Below are 16,027 nucleotides of genomic sequence, written 5' to 3'. Positions count from 1 at the left end.
GCTGGCTGTCTGATTTCCAACTGTACAAGGAGCCCTTGCCTCTGGAGTCCTTGTCAATATACACATTGTCAGTTCTTCCAGTATGAAGTCTCAGGCTTTTCAGTTTGTTCATCCCCTCCACTTCAGAAAGCAGGCAGAAGGTGTCAATGCCAGAGGTCATTAGAAGCAGGGGCACCTCAGCATTAGTTTAGAAATGAATTTATAGAAGCAAGGAAATGTCTAAGCTATCTATGAATTGGATTCCCCACCTGGTTTTCAGCAGCTCGCTCTCAGCACAGTGGAACACATATGGCATGAGCAGCGGTTTCTCTTCACTGTGCGAGTCCCAATCATTTGTAAACATGTTATTGTCTCTCCTGAGTTCTGACACAAAGGAATTTGAAATTTGATATATGCCTACTCTGTATGACACCCTCCAATGGCAGTTCCTGAAGCCATTGGCTCTTGCTGTCATGTGAGCAGCAAAAATCATGCCATTGCCCAGACTGGCCAATTGTCCTGCCACTGATCCTGCCTGCCACCAGCTACCAAACACTGACACATCACTCATCTTGATTTACATAGTGTTGTCCTACTGCTGCTAGCTAAATTAATCTAAGAATACTTATACTATGGAGTTGCACAACTGAAGGATGGGGGCATCCACTATATTCTCATGCCTTTTCTTCCCTGCTGCTCTTCTCCTTTACACTAAGCCCATTCTGGAAACCAAGACAGGAGGATTGCTCTGGCCCTTTTCCCCATGCCTGCTAGGCTTTGATTTGGGATGAGGAAAGAGCAATTAGCAGCCTAGAAACTGAGCTCTAGGGTTTGGTCTTATAATGGAAATGATACCTCCACTCTGTGGAGTAACTTCAGACTGTTGAAACATATTCTATATTTATAGCCATTCTTATCTGGTGTCTTGTTCGCATCAGAGGATCTACTACATTTTACAGGTACCAATGCTGCAACAACTTAAGTAAACTCTACCTGGAATCTCTTCCCCTCATGCACCAGCAATTTTGTGTTTCAAATATTAAAGCAGTAATAATCATGCACCAGCAATTTTGTGTTTCAAAAATTAAAGCAGTAATTTTTTTTCCTGTTAAGGAAAGTGAGGCAAAAATGAAGGAAAGTGACATGTCATATAGGAAGAATGAGTTGAAAAGACAGGAATAGAATATAGCCACATGGATAGTCCCAACTTTGCACTCTGTGAGAATGGGCAATAATATGAAGTTTAAACACCAAGCAGAGAATAAACATGTTCCTCTTACAGTCAGGTTAATGTTCTCTCTGCTTTTAATGTGAAACTCACTCTGCCTCGATAGAGGGCAACAAGAAATCAATGAAAATGAATGGAAACATCTCATGTTGTATCAAATAAAGGTCTATGAAAAGAAAAATAAGACTTTAGGCATCTTGTTCCTTTGGGTATGGATTGACATAAACCAGCCATTCCCCATACCTTTCAAAAGCAACATTTACTACTTGGCTTCATAAAAAATGTAGTATTTCCATCTTTCATTAGCCATATCCTCAATCATACAAAGAAACAGAGTGAATGAACAAGCAAGCACCCTGTGCATGTGACTCTGGGTTGAGACTGCTATTTTCCAAAATAGACCAAAATTCAAATCAGCACAGATTTCAGACAATTAGAGTGGAAACTAATTCTGTGAACTTGTCTGAAACACAGGTGTAGTTGTGTCCAGGAAATCAGCGAAATAGTTGGCAGGTAGTTTTCACAGCTAACAAATCCAGACAGATCTCTGCAGAACTAATGACTGTGAGTATTGGGCAAAAGTTTACAAATGCACCCTACTGTCCTTTGGCACTCTTACAAGTAAAACATGAAAATTATTTTCTACTTGCATATCAAACTAAGATTACTAACCTCGATTAGTTCTGCTATGAGTGTAGCTGTGCCAGAGTTCTGTCAGTTACTTCAAAGTCTTAAAAATAGTCTTTTGAGGAGAGGGGTCACATAATTTTGTGACAAGCAAATCCAACAGGTTCTGTAAAAGAGATACTCAATACTCATAAAATTTGCTACTAACTTGTTCATTATTTTAAGTAGATAGCTTATTAGGCAGATCTGGGAATTTGATCCTGGCGACTAAACTACCAATGGAATGGGTTGCTAACATCAGCCTTCAAGAAGGTGATAGGAATTACTGGATGGAAATGCTGAAATCCAAAGGTTTATCATTAGTTGAACTGTCAGGGGGAGAAAAAAAAAAGAGAAGTCTGACATGTATTTAGCCCACTTCTACCATTTTGTACCACTTCATACTGAATTCAAGGTGGACTGACTTCATCATGCAATGCCTAATTTCATGTGCAGATGGATATATGTGCGTATCATGTTTTTCCTAGGAAGATACCTAGCCCTATACAGCCAAGCTGTCAGTTCATGAGGAGAAAAAAAAAAAAAAGATGCATCGTCTCTTTAAACCATTTCATCATCAATTTTCTTTTGAAAAGAACTGATTTTAATGGGACAGGTATTCGTGCCGAATAAAGAACGGCCACGAGAGGGCACACTCCAAAGGCTTTTTTGCTCCACACAAGGCAGCCTTCCTGCAAACTCTGTTTTTGCCCAACTGGATCCTGAATCCAGGAGATCTTTATGCTTATCTGTAGCTTCTCTGTGTAGAGCTTGTTTCTCTCTTCGAGTTTATTTAAAAGGTTTCACAATCCAGAGATTCACTGGAGTGGAAAAGTGCAAGGAAAAGAATGCAGAAAAGAAATAGGCAAAGGGGGAAAAGATAAACTGATGGATGCTAGAAGTCCTGGAAATCTAGAGAGAAATCAGAAATTATCAATATTAGTTTTTACAACAAACTGAGAAATGTGACCATGAATCATCATCTGTGCTTATTTGCTCACATCTTTTTTTAATGCAGTCTCCTTAGCTTTTAGAAAATGAGCCTATTTTCCCTTGATTTTTTTTTCCCTTTTGGCTCACTGTATCAAAGATTTCAAGTTTAGCAAATGAAAGCAAGTTGCTTCCAGAAGAGGGAAGCTATTCTGTGTTAATATGTTTGATTGTACCAAAATATAAGAATTCAGGGAGGGTGGCTGGTTTAAGAATAATCTGAGAAAACACAGACAAATCTGGGAAGGTAGGAACCAGTTTGGAAAAAGGTACCTGAGAGACAGAAAGTACCATCTCTATGTGTAGTCATGCACAGTTTTGTATGCAAATGCAGTTGGGAATATCTGAATATGCATTTGCCTGTATGTATGTATAAATCCACATATGTCCTTGCATACAGGTATGCCAAGGCAGATACGATTATATGCCTGTGTAGCTGTACCCACATCATTCCTGCATATAAGTATGTGTATTCATGTGTTTTCCTGGGTGCAGGATGTATCTACACTACATACATATAAATGATTCATGCTGAGGATCTCTCATATCTAGATATGTCTATATGGCTATGAAGCAGCAATCTCGTTTAATGCAACAGAGCTTTGCAACATTGATTTAGGATTGAAGCTTAGTCTACTGGAAAAAACTGGAAGTTCTGTTATTCATTTTAGTAGGCTTGGGATTTGGGCCTTAGTGCACACAAATTAAATATTTTAATTAAAACAGACTGGCAGCTTCTGATCCACTTAATTTTAGAATTTGCAACAAATTATTACAAGTATGTACAAAAACACTGTTCTCTCTTTTATTAAAGACAAAGACTTGGTATTGTTTTTACCTTGGAATATATTACTGGTGCAAATGACCCTAAACATTGCCTGAACTATTTTAAGTGTAAATGCAAAAATCAAGTTAAAAAAACTTCAACCAAACAAACACCTTTTTTGTTTCAAAATATTTAAAACCATGTGGGGGAAGGGCTTTCAGTTTGGAAAGAACTCAAGGTTGTGGATGTAAAGTGCTTCTCTCCTAACAAAATAGCAGAGGAGAGTCAAGGTTCACCAGAACTGAATTATTTCACATTCTGAATGACCTTGTCAATGCCTCTTTAGGTTAACTTTTCAAGAAAATGTATTTAAATGAAGTTGCTGCTGCTTTTTTCCCCCCCATGAATGCTTGGGGAATTGTTCCCTTTCCTGATTTTCTTTTTTTTTGGTTTATTTTTCTCTTACAACAAAATCTCATTTTTCTGGCAGCAAAGGGTAGGTGAGCATAATTTGAATGGTATTTGTTAATTGTGTCATAATTTCTCCTCCCTTTGTAAGAGGCAACAGTTAGGGAGCAAGAACGAAAGTATGCAACCTGCATGACCGGTCACATACGACGGGTAATGAATAGTTAGAATAAATCGTTTGCCAGTGATCCATATGCTAAAATGCATTCACAGAAATGGCCACTGTCTAATCATGGTAATAGGACATTTGTAATAATCAGTCTGCCTAGGGGATAATTGCCAGACGATAACAGTGCTAAATTCACTTTATAAATTCTATGCTGCAAACAATTCATCTAACTCCAGTGGTCACTCATTAGTAAACATTTTGAGCAATTATCTCTCAATAACCATGCTATTCTCTTCACTCTCTTTAGAAGAACCTTTCTAGTAACCTATTTTTTTCTGTCTCCTGGGGAACGGAAATGAGAAGTGAAGGGAAGGATGCTTTTGAATGTAATTACAGATTGGCATGCAGTACAAATTCCCCCAAATCTAAACATAGGCAGTAGTAAAGTTAGCAACTAAAAAAGGAAAAAAAAAAAAAAAAAAAGCTTGCTTTGTATGGAAAAACAGTTCACTTACAGTATAATGTAAAAACGGTTCAAAATTAAGCACCAGTGAAGCATAGAAATTTAAAGCGACAGCACCTTCTTGCACAGTGAATATTTTTCTAAAGAAAATTTAAATAATGTGTATTAAGAGAAATTAAGAATAAGTCACATTATAATGTCAGAATGGATAATCACTTTCATTATGAAAAAGACCCCAGCCTTAATAATTTAACAGCATATGGCTTAGAAAAGGAAAAAGTCCTTTTATGTATCTTAGCATTTTATTCATAAGAAGATCCTCTCAACTGTATAGCTTAGACCCTACCTAGTATATTTATATAGCTTGTACTAACAGAGCTCGATCTTGAATCCTGCTGCAATTTGAAAATTAAGGAATTTCAAGTGTGTAGTTAAAGCCAGCCATACTGAGCTCAGAGGAAGAGCACACTGGAGCTGCAGATTCCTGCCATGAGCACAGCACAAACTACCCCATGCAGGACTGCCCCTCCAGTCCCCCTGTACCTGGGCCCTAAAACATTCTGCCAATCTCTCCATGGGCTTCTGCACCATGCCCTTCACCAAGTGCTGCTTGGGAGCAGGTACTGAGTGCAGAGTCCTGTGTGTGAGCACTGAACAGCCCTTTCAGATGTGGAGAGGAGGGTACCTGTGCAGTCCTCCCTCTGCTTGCATGTTCAGGTTTCTCTCCTAAAAACGTGTATGAGCCCTAGTGAAGAGAAAAATAGATATGAGCAAACTTCCATGCTAGGTATACTGATTATACACTTTGTTTCCATTCAGTAACTCCTTCCATTAAAGCTTTTACCATATATGCACTACTTCTTAGGGCTTGTGTTTTTAACCATTTCTCACAGCATTTGCTGTGTCACTCTGCTAGACTGCTAGACTGCTCCCTCAGTGCCATAGGCCTCCTTCTGGAAGGGACGTTGCTCTGCAGTAAAGCAGAGAGGTGGCCTCTCCTAAGTTTTCAGCAAGGGGGATGAGGAAAAGCTATCCAAGGGGCCTCAGAGTAATCCCTTGTCTCCTTTTTCAGCTTCTTTCTGCTATGATAACAGTCCAGGCTGTTGACATTGCTGCTTATATGAGCGTCGAAGTGATGAAGGCATTACCACAGTTGGGTTGTGGGTCTTTCCACAGTAGTCAGATAGGAGGAGCAGGATGATTAGAAATAGAAAAAGACCCTTGCAAATCAGCTGTGGCAGACGTAAAGGCAGAAGGATAAACGAACTGTAATTATGGAAGTGATACCACCCCTAACTTTCAGGAATCTCCTTTTTACCTTCAGTTAGATGAATGATATACCTTTCCAAAGCTTTGATCCTGATCACTAATTCAGACCTATAAGGAAAGACTGCTAAATCCCTAAGCAATATCTGGAGAAAATTAAATACAGCAATTTTTTTGTTGTCAGGCGTTTTGGGTTTTTTGGGGGTGGTTTTTTGTTTGTTTGTTTGTTTTGTCTCGGAACACTTGAAGAATTAATTTTACTGTAGCACTGAATGCTTTGGAAATAAAGATCCTGTTATAAAGTGAATGTGTAACCGTAATAAGCCAGATCCAAAGGTCTCAATTCAGTTTTAGCCCAGGCCAAATTCTAATTTCAAAATGAGCTTGTCTGAGCATAGTGACCTCTTAAAGACTGCAGGATTCATACCATTTGTGCTGTGTGATTGTAACAAACTAGTTGTGAATGTGGAGAGAATTCAGAAAAGCTTCGTTTTTCCCTAATGTGAAAGCATGCTTTTTATCCTCAACTTTGCACCATTCCCAGTCTCCTTCTAAAAAAAAATCTGTGAAAGGGAAAGTGTTTTTTTATCTCTATAAAACCTTTTATTAGCTATGCAGGTTTGAGGACTTGGAATTTTGTTTCATTCACAAATATTAGGCTCAGATATGCTTCCTGCATCTTTTTTCTTTAGAATCTTAATCCATCATTTGTTGTGAAAATGCAACTAACCACATCCAGAGAGGCTGTTATTGCAACCAGCAATGTATAGGGAGGTTGTTATCCCTGTATAAGGGTATGTCTTAGGCTACCTTGCTTAAGCTCACTTCCCTCAAGTGAAGAAAAAGCAAGTACTCAGGTACTGTACCGTACTGTTCAAATATTTTTAGTAATGAGGAAGAATTCAACTTTCACACATAAAGGAGCATTTTAATAGCTAAGAGGGTTCTTGAGGTGTGGTTTCTTTCATGTAATAATTGTCAAAAAGACTGGTTGCATCACTATGCTTCTGGCCAGTGCAAAAGGTAATATCAGTGTTTACTGTTGCAGGTATGTCACTTTGTAACTGTTTCCAGCTCCCACTAGGATGGAAATAGCAGAATGGGAAATACCATGCACCAGCGCTTAACAGCATTAGGTTATTCTGTAACACAGGGCTGCCTGTTTTTTTGGATTAGACGGGCCATACATACTGCTTCTTCCCCTGTTGAGCTGGGTCTGCACACCCCACCTGCTTTCTCCAGAGCATATGACCAGGCCAGTTTCCCTTGTCCATGTCCAGCACAGTTGTTGTGCTCATGCATCAAGCACAGCTGATCTGGACATGCACAGGATCCCTCCTAGTGCCAGAACTGCTGTCTATGCCCAGCTTGGTAACTAAGGAATACAGAATAATTCCCAGTAATACATTTTTATTCCGTATACAAGTCTGTGAGCTCTTGGGAAAGAGAACATCTAGGAAGAAGCTGCTGGTGCCAGAACACCTTCTGCAGCTTGGTCTAAACCAACGTTTTTTCCATCCAAGATTTCCTTGGGTAGAGGCAGCAAGCAGAATGGGTCACCTGCCTTCAGGTTCCCTTGAAGCCCAGGACCCCCTCAGAAAAGGTTTATTGGGACTGTGCTAAGGGAAGGGATAAGCTAAAGTTGGAAGCTTGCTTTAGGAGTCAGGGGGAAAGAAGCCACAGGCTGGCTGGTCCTCACAGGCCTTAGAAGTATCCATTCCATAGAGAACACTTTTTATAACATTCCTATGTACAAGTCAGCCAGCCTTTTGGGCCAGACTTCCTTTGGAGGAATGTCATTGTACACCTCCCCATGCTTTGAAACCCAGTCTGGAGTGAGATTACTGCTTATCACCAGACCTCTGCTCCAACACAGCTGGCAGCTTTGCCATAATTTGGTCTTCAGAATGGAAAAAAAATGGTGTTAGCCGGTATGATCAGATTAACATGTTTATTCAGTCATTATTGAAAAAATCTTGATTAAAAAAATAATAGAAAACCGGTAAGTCCATCATGCCTCAGTACTGGTCATCTTGCTTTGTCTTTTCTATAAGCTACTTCCTTTTCTGAGGCACAGTCCTACTAGTTCATGTAGCTCCCTGAGAAATTAACATTACTCAGTTTGGAGACTGGCATCAGCAGTCTGAGAAGTGGTTAACACAAACCATGTGTTTTCCTATATCAGTGACAGTTAAAGTCTACAATTTCACACTCTCACTTAGAAGGAAAACAAAAACAAAACCCTGTGCCCTTTGGCCACTAATTCAGAAATGTCTGTCTCTTTGACCTGGGAATGCCACAAGGCAAAGCTGAATGTGGCAGTGCCAGTACTTCACAGAGAAGAAAAGCAACAGGTAGCTCAAAGGGCAGTACAGCCTGTCTACAGACTTCAGAAATCAGGAATGCTTGAATTTGCAAGTAAATATGGAGTAGAAGTTTCTTGTGATTTTTCCCCACTTCTGTCTTACCTGAAAATGGGTGAGCAGACACATGGCCAGGGAGGCTGTACTAGTGGAGCTTAGTGGCAATGGGAAGCAAGGAGAAGAGCCTTGCTGTGATGAGGGAAGGTTTTCCTGTATGCATCCAACGACTCCTGTTTTGATCACCACTTGCTGTTTTTACGGTGCAAAGTTCTGGTTCCCTGACAAGCAGAACTACTGCACAGAAAATCAGGTCAATGTGGGTAGCTCAAGAATATCAGTGACAAATTGATAATTGTGAATGCTGTTTCTGTCTCACTAAGGTCAGATATCCGTGAATTGCAATTCTGTGACCCCAGTCCATCCTGGCCTCCATGCTGAGAAAGAACAAAAGATGTCATCAGGGCCTTTTTCTGTTGTCAAGAAAACAGAAAAGTACCTCTCATAAAAAAAATAATATCACCACCACCCCCCAGCTAATTCATTCTCTCTTAACTTTTTCATGCTCTAGTGATCAAATCATTAAACAGTCCTCATTATTCATTCCAGCTCCTGCCAGGGATATGAGCTCTGTATCAGAGAAACACCTCCTCACCATCACAATCATCATCATGACATCTAAGCAAGTTGATACAATTATGCCAGAGAACCATCCCCATAATTATACAGTTCTTTAGCTCACTTCTCTGTGTATTCACCATTACTATAATCACAGCAAGTACAGTGTGTTAAATTAAGAACAGGATCTACAGCTAACATCTCACTGGATGAAGAGTCTGCCTGCTGCAATTCTGCAATTCTTTACAGTGTAACTGCACACCTCTTAAAGCTGAGGCTCATATTTTAGCATCTGTTTGTTTTTGAAACAATTGACATTTACATTAAGATGCATATGAAGAATGGCATTTTACAGAGGGAGAAAGGGCAGACCTCTTTCCCACATAATTTCCTATATATTGCTAAAGAATTGGCAGGACTGGACTCCATTCCCTGACCATCTATTAGGCACAGATTTGTATGTGTATGGTACATATGGACTGCCATCATAAACCATTTTTGCCTTTTGGCTAACAGTGATCACAAAGACAGCTTAAGAAAATGAACTCTTAGCAGACACTGATGCTTATGTGCCATGAGATGCTTTACATTAATGACTATACCATTACTAAAACAAAATGCTTTAGTTAAAATTTTATGCTGGAAAACAACAGGAAAATAAATACTTTTCTAAAGAGACAATCTTCACAAAATACAAACTGAGGAGGGGTTGAGGTGAAGGAAGGTTAGAAGAATCAAAAAATTGTAAAGAATCAAGTAGGAAACCTAGGGAACTTCATGCCTGTGGCAACAGTAGCAGAAGTCTCTTTAACAGAATGCAAGTAGACATACTAACAAGTTCTTCCTGTCTATTTCCATTTACCAAATCAGGCACAGCCAAGAAAATGTTGCACTTTGAGATTTCCAAGGAAGGCAGTGAATTATCAGTGGTGGAACATGCTGAAGTGTGGCTCTTTCTGAAGATCTCCAAGGCTAACCGAAGCAGGACAAAAGTCACCATCCGCCTGTTTCAACAGCAGCGACAGCCAAAAGGCAACTCTGAAGGAACAGAAGATATGGAGGATGGGGGGCTGAAAGGTGAAAGGAGTGAGACTTTGATTTCGGAAAAGGCAGTGGACACCCGTAAGAGCACTTGGCACATCTTTCCTGTTTCCAGCAGTGTCCAGAGACTCCTGGACCAGGGCAAGAGTTCTTTGGATGTGCGGATTGCTTGTGATCTGTGCCAAGAGACTGGAGCCAGCCTGGTGCTACTGGGCAAGAAGAAGAAAAAGGAAGATGACGGGGAAGGAAAAGAAAAGGAAGCTGGAGAATTCACAGGAGAGGAGGAGAAGGAGCAATCACATCGGCCCTTCCTGATGATGCTTGCCCGGCACTCAGAGGACCGCCAGCACAGGCGGCGGAGACGAGGCCTGGAGTGTGATGGCAAAGTCAACATCTGCTGCAAGAAGCAGTTCTTTGTCAGCTTCAAGGACATTGGATGGAGTGACTGGATCATTGCTCCTACAGGTTATCATGCCAACTATTGCGAAGGAGAGTGCCCCAGCCATATAGCAGGAACATCTGGTTCATCATTATCTTTCCACTCCACTGTCATCAACCATTACCGCATGCGGGGCCATAGTCCCTTTGCCAACCTCAAGTCATGTTGTGTGCCCACCAAGCTGCGGCCCATGTCCATGCTCTACTATGATGATGGCCAGAACATCATTAAGAAAGACATACAGAATATGATTGTGGAGGAGTGTGGCTGTTCGTAGGTGCATGTGTGCTCAAGACCCTTCTCATTAAGTTGAGAAGAAATTATATCAAAGGCCCAAGAAGAGGAAAGACCAGACATGGTATAACCTTTTTTTGAATGAAACAATCATCAGAAATATAAGCAAAACAAAAGAGAATGAGAAAAGAGAGAGAGAGATATATAATAAAAAGACTTATGGAGGATCAGAAAAGACATCAGCTATAAAAAAGGAAGAAAGCTTCATGAACCTGGGCTTGAATAAGATACATCTGAATGGCAGTATGGGTTGGGGATTTCCCCTTCCTTTCAGTATGCTCCTTATCTTATCACATAGTATACTAAGCATTAGTTATTACTAGGGGAGTTTTGTTCCCTCCCTTAGTTACCCATCAGTTCAAGCCATGGTAGCAGCTCATCTAACCTGCAGCAATTTGAACAAAGTCCAAAATGTCATTGAAAAGCCATGTGTATGATCACTACAGTCACTGGCATGCTTTCCCCCTAAATTTACAGAGCAACTGAGTAGGCGTGTAGTGTTTGTGTGTATATATATATGGCTATGCATTTATATACATATCTTTATACATACAGACACGATATGCATACATATACTTAACATTGATCAAGGGACAATAATGTGCAGGTGTATACACCTTCATCTTCTGCACTACATTTACAAAAAAAAAAAAGGAAAAAAGAAAAAATGCAGAAAAAAACAGAATTAAAAAAATGAATGGAAGAATATAAGTTACATTTTGTAAAGGTGCTTACAATGTTAGAACTATGCAACCTAGTTGGTTTGAAACTGTTTACCTGCGAGAGAAAGAAAAAAAAAACAAACCAGAGACTTTTTTTTTAAATGGAAGTAACTTGTTTTAAAAAAAAAAAAATTCTTCAGTGAGAGATACTTGAAAGGAACATGTTTGTCCAATTACTGGAGCCAAACATTTCTATATTTTGTAAAAAAAATTTTTTAATCGTTTACTATTTGCACTACAATGGTGTCTGACCTGTCTAATCCTTATTTAACAAATATTTGCAAGGGAGGGTGGTTGGGTGTGGGAGGGGTTGAGAGCTGCACTTATTGTGAGCTATACAAGAACTGCTACAGCACACAAAATGACTATTTTTATTATTATAATTATTATTATTATTTTGTACCTTAAAATGAATAGACACATACACCAAAGACATTTGTGCGAGCCTCTAAAAAGTCTGTGTGTGGTTGGTACCATTCACCTGTAATAAGTTAGGGTTTGAATTAAGGGTCAGTGGGTTGATTATATTTAGGCTAGAATATCTGTTAACTGGTTAAATTCAAATAGTGCCCTCAACAGAAAATCACCATTTGAAGTAAGCCCAGAAAATCCCTGGGATTTGGATCTAAGGTGCTCGGATCCAAGGTACATCTACACATAATTGTACTCTTTCACATGTACAACACTAAACTTGGCCCTGGTGCAGAGCAACTGTGCATCGTTGGGAAACAACTTTGTTCAAGGAATATACATATATATGTATATATTTCTGTATGTATATATGTATGCATACAAAAGGTATAAGCACTTCTGGCTTAATTTAAATGTTCTTAAAACCATGAATGTTTGTGTGCAAAGCACAGTATTTTTAAAGATTGTTTCTTACTAACAAGTGGGAGGCTGCACGTTCAAAATGAGAGAAACTTTAAGTACTGGTGTACCTTAGAAAGTGTTGATGTAAAATTGCAAGCAGCTTTGGGCCCTGTCCACCATCACCCCTGCAAATATACAGAAAATGGCAGGTGTGGTAGGATTTCTGTTTGAAATGCAGTCTTTGGCAAAAGACTGGCTGTCTCAACCACCACCCTCTAGCATGACAACTCTTAATGGGTTTGTGCATTACCTGTAAGACATAATTTTCAGTGGCAACACCTAACCTGAAAGGTCCAACCCGTAGGACATAGATAGATAATTGTGGAGTTTTAAAAATTTTTCGCTGTTATATTTAAAAGAATGTTAATCTTACAGCATTTGTCTTTGGGTAGGGGGAGATGTTAAGAGGGAATGGGAGAAACCTTTAGGCCCTGTTTACACTGAGTTTGATAACCCTGAGCCTGAAGCTTCAGACGCTCACAGGTTTGTAGAACCAAGTCCCTGTTAGCTGTCTTCTGACAGGACAGGCTTCAAAATGCCTCTCACAAAAAGAAGCACTAAGCTCCCTGCCTTGTTGAAAGCACAGTCTGTAAAAAGTAAAATAAAATTAAATTTAAAAAAAAAAAAAGACAAAAAAAAAGAAAAAAGATAGCACAACATAACCCAGTCACATTGGCTAGGGATAGTGTGTTAGCACCTTCATGGAGAGAACCATGTTTAAACAGTGTAATCAGGGCCTTCATTTTTTGTCAGCCAAAACCGTTCTGTGTGCATGTGTGCGTGTGTGTTCTGTGTGTGTGCAAATGTATGTGCGCATGGGCATATGTCCATATTTGTCTGTATCAATATGGATTTAAAAAAAAGAAAAAAAGGAAAAAAAAAAGAAAAAAAAGCAAGAAAAATTTAAAAAAGCCCTTTCCTCTGTTGAATAGATATCAACATACATGCTTATAGCTATGTTTTCTATCTAATTTATTCCACAATGTTTAGATTGCATAGTACAGCTAATGGGTTATACATTTATGTACTTTTTATACAATGCATTTTTTACAGACTTGTTTGCAATTTGCAAAAAAAAAAAAAATTTAAAAAGTAACAATTGGTTAAACACTAAATTTGTCACTAAAGTGTTCTGTAAAATATCAAGGCTTTCTGATTTAAATTATTTGCAGCAGTTTGTTGGGTTTTTTTGTTTTCTTCCTGGGGAAAGGGAGGGATACCAAATGCTAGCAGTAAAATTCTTAAAAAAAAAAAAAAAGATGCACAACTAATTTATAACTTAAACAAAACATGTTCCTAACCCTGCTTATTTGAAACAAGTGACAGAATTTCTGTTGATTTTTCAAGTAGAGCTGAGCTTTGGAATAGCAGGGGCACGGTCTGTGACAGTAGAGGAGAGTACCTTTTTGCTGAGTAGTTTTCAGACTTGGCCTTAAAATTGGATGCCCCAGAAACCTTACTCATGTCATTAGATGTCTCAGAACCCTTATTCATGTCAACAGGCTCCTTGACATCTACTGGTCCCATAACAAGAGTAGTAAAACTACTTACATGAGTAAAGGTAAGCTAGGGTGAATCACAGGTTCCTTTTGCTGTCGGCATAGTGAAGGGAGAGAAAGATTTTGAATGAATAGCCAACATTGTTCAATTGAATTATTTAAACCAGGCTGTTTGCATCATGGTTGATCTCTGAACATAGTGGCAAGGGAAGCAGGTGAGATCGCTCATGTTGATAAAAGTTATTCTCAAACTGAGTAGTTAGAGAGTACTGGAGAACTAAAATCCCAGAACCTTCCCCTAGATGACAATGGCAAAACTCCCATTACTTGCTAGCACAATAGATTTAGTCTCATGGTTTTCCTGGCCAAAGGAAAAATAGCCTCTTAAAAGAGGTCTAATTCCAAGTTTGATACCAGCTTTTATGTGGTGAACAGGGTCTGGCCCTGGAAAACCTGAAATTATTCTGAGATAGCTTCCAAGTAATGAAAGAAAATAGGATTTTAGATGTGGTGAGCATGTTTCATTATAGATACACCAAAACCAGAAGAAGGTTTTCAAATCAATAAGTAACTGTTCCTAAACCCTACTCTTTAGCTCCCATTTGCGTGTGTATACTGGTCACAAATTTTAAAGATTTCTCCCTCCAATCTCTAGATTCAGTCACGAGGTTTTGATTTGTGGTCATGGATATTTAAAGTAGGGGGAAATGAAAAACTGTATGATAAAGTGAAATAAGAAATTGGGATGTTAATCAAGACTGACTGATTCCAGCAAAACACTCCATCCCTGACAATTTGATTTAATTAAATCTGCGTGCACTTAAAATAGCATTAGAAATTGTTACCGTATTTAAACAGTTGTTCTAAAGCATGCAGCCTCAAAAATTACTTCTCCTTTCAGGTATGCTTGTACCAAAAAAAGAGGGAGGCTCTTAACTATTAAAATAGCATTAGAAATTGTTACCGTATTTAAACAGTTGTTCTAAAGCACCTCAAAAATCAAAAATTACTTCTCCTTTCAGGTATGTTTGTACCAAAAAAAGAGGGAGGCTCTTCACTGCTAACACGTTCCTTTCCATATAACCTACTTCCTGTTTATATTGGAAATGCATTTTCAGTATACACTTAATCGCAGACATGTATTTGTTTAGTATCTCCACAATCTTGCTTCACAGTTGGCCACATTTGGATGTCTTTTTCTGTCTCCATGTCAGATGCTCACTGAATAGAAAGTCTATGAAACTGGCATAAGTGCATGGTAAGATGTTTCTTTGGGAGAGCTGAATGTATTTGTATTCTTCAGATTTAGCAAAAGGAAATGCTTACAGATGCTTATAATTATTGTGCACTTTTATGTCAGAGAAGAATACTGATCAAGGGCCCAAAACTGTAGAACTGAATGAAATGGGGGTTTTGTCATTGACTTCAGTAGAAACAGTTTCTTACCAAAATACTGCAAAGTAGGACTCCATCATTACATATACCTCTTTTTTTTCTTAATTTAGTTGAGATTTAAGCCATCAAGTTCATTTAATGGTAGCACTACAAGGCCATGTAGAGGTTAGCAGCACTATCTCTTAGAGAAGTCCAGACATCTGTAAAGTCTAGGTGCAAAATTAAAATTTTTATGGACTATAGTTACTCATGTGGAATTGTGCCTTACTCTGTAAGCAGTGCCATTGATTTTCAGAGAGTTTCCTTTCCTGGAAAGTTACCAGTAAGCATCAATAAATTGAGCAAAATCTACTTCTGAAGCGTAGGTAGACATGATGGAAATGATTAAGTTATTTAAATTAAACCTCATGTCAATAGTGTGCATCAGTATAATAATCAGATACAAATCACTTTCCTTACAGTGAAAAAAGCTTTACTCCCCAATTGGTCTCACTGCATCACATGTGGAGTAAAATGTTTTCAGTATGAGTAAATTAAATCATAATTTGACCTTTTGTGAACAACTATAAGCAAGGTTTTCATGGGCAGAAATAAACAGCACTTCTGGGTTATATAGCTATTTATTTTTTGAGATATAGTGAATCTGTGTTAATTCTCAATGGGTTTCTTTGTATTTAAATACTTTCAAAACAATACATTGACAATGGGTTGAAGATATATATATATGTATGTTTGCATACATATATATATCTACAATATATATATATACACACATAACTATATATATGTATATACATATATATAAATTATGAAAGCCAAGATATTATGAAGCCTATTTTGTTTTTATTATT

At 38.6% G+C, this 16,027-nt stretch overlaps 1 protein-coding gene across 1 annotated transcript in view; it reads left to right on the top strand.

Annotated features, from left to right (window-relative positions):
- Positions 1–10,804, top strand: part of INHBA (inhibin, beta A) — a 15,329-nt gene extending 4,525 nt beyond the window's left edge. Inside the window, exon 3 of the mRNA XM_009083804.1 lies at positions 9,784–10,804. Within this exon, the coding sequence (XP_009082052.1) occupies positions 9,784–10,670 (887 nt within the window). The 3' untranslated portion in view covers positions 10,671–10,804. The remainder of the gene's footprint in view (positions 1–9,783) is intronic.
- The last annotated feature ends 5,223 nt before the right edge of the window (positions 10,805–16,027 follow it).

This window comes from Acanthisitta chloris, unplaced genomic scaffold, assembly GCF_000695815.1.
Source record: "Acanthisitta chloris isolate BGI_N310 unplaced genomic scaffold, ASM69581v1 scaffold1221, whole genome shotgun sequence".
NCBI classification, from domain to species: Eukaryota; Metazoa; Chordata; class Aves; order Passeriformes; family Acanthisittidae; genus Acanthisitta; species Acanthisitta chloris.
This window is presented reverse-complemented; position numbering and strand designations above follow the sequence as displayed.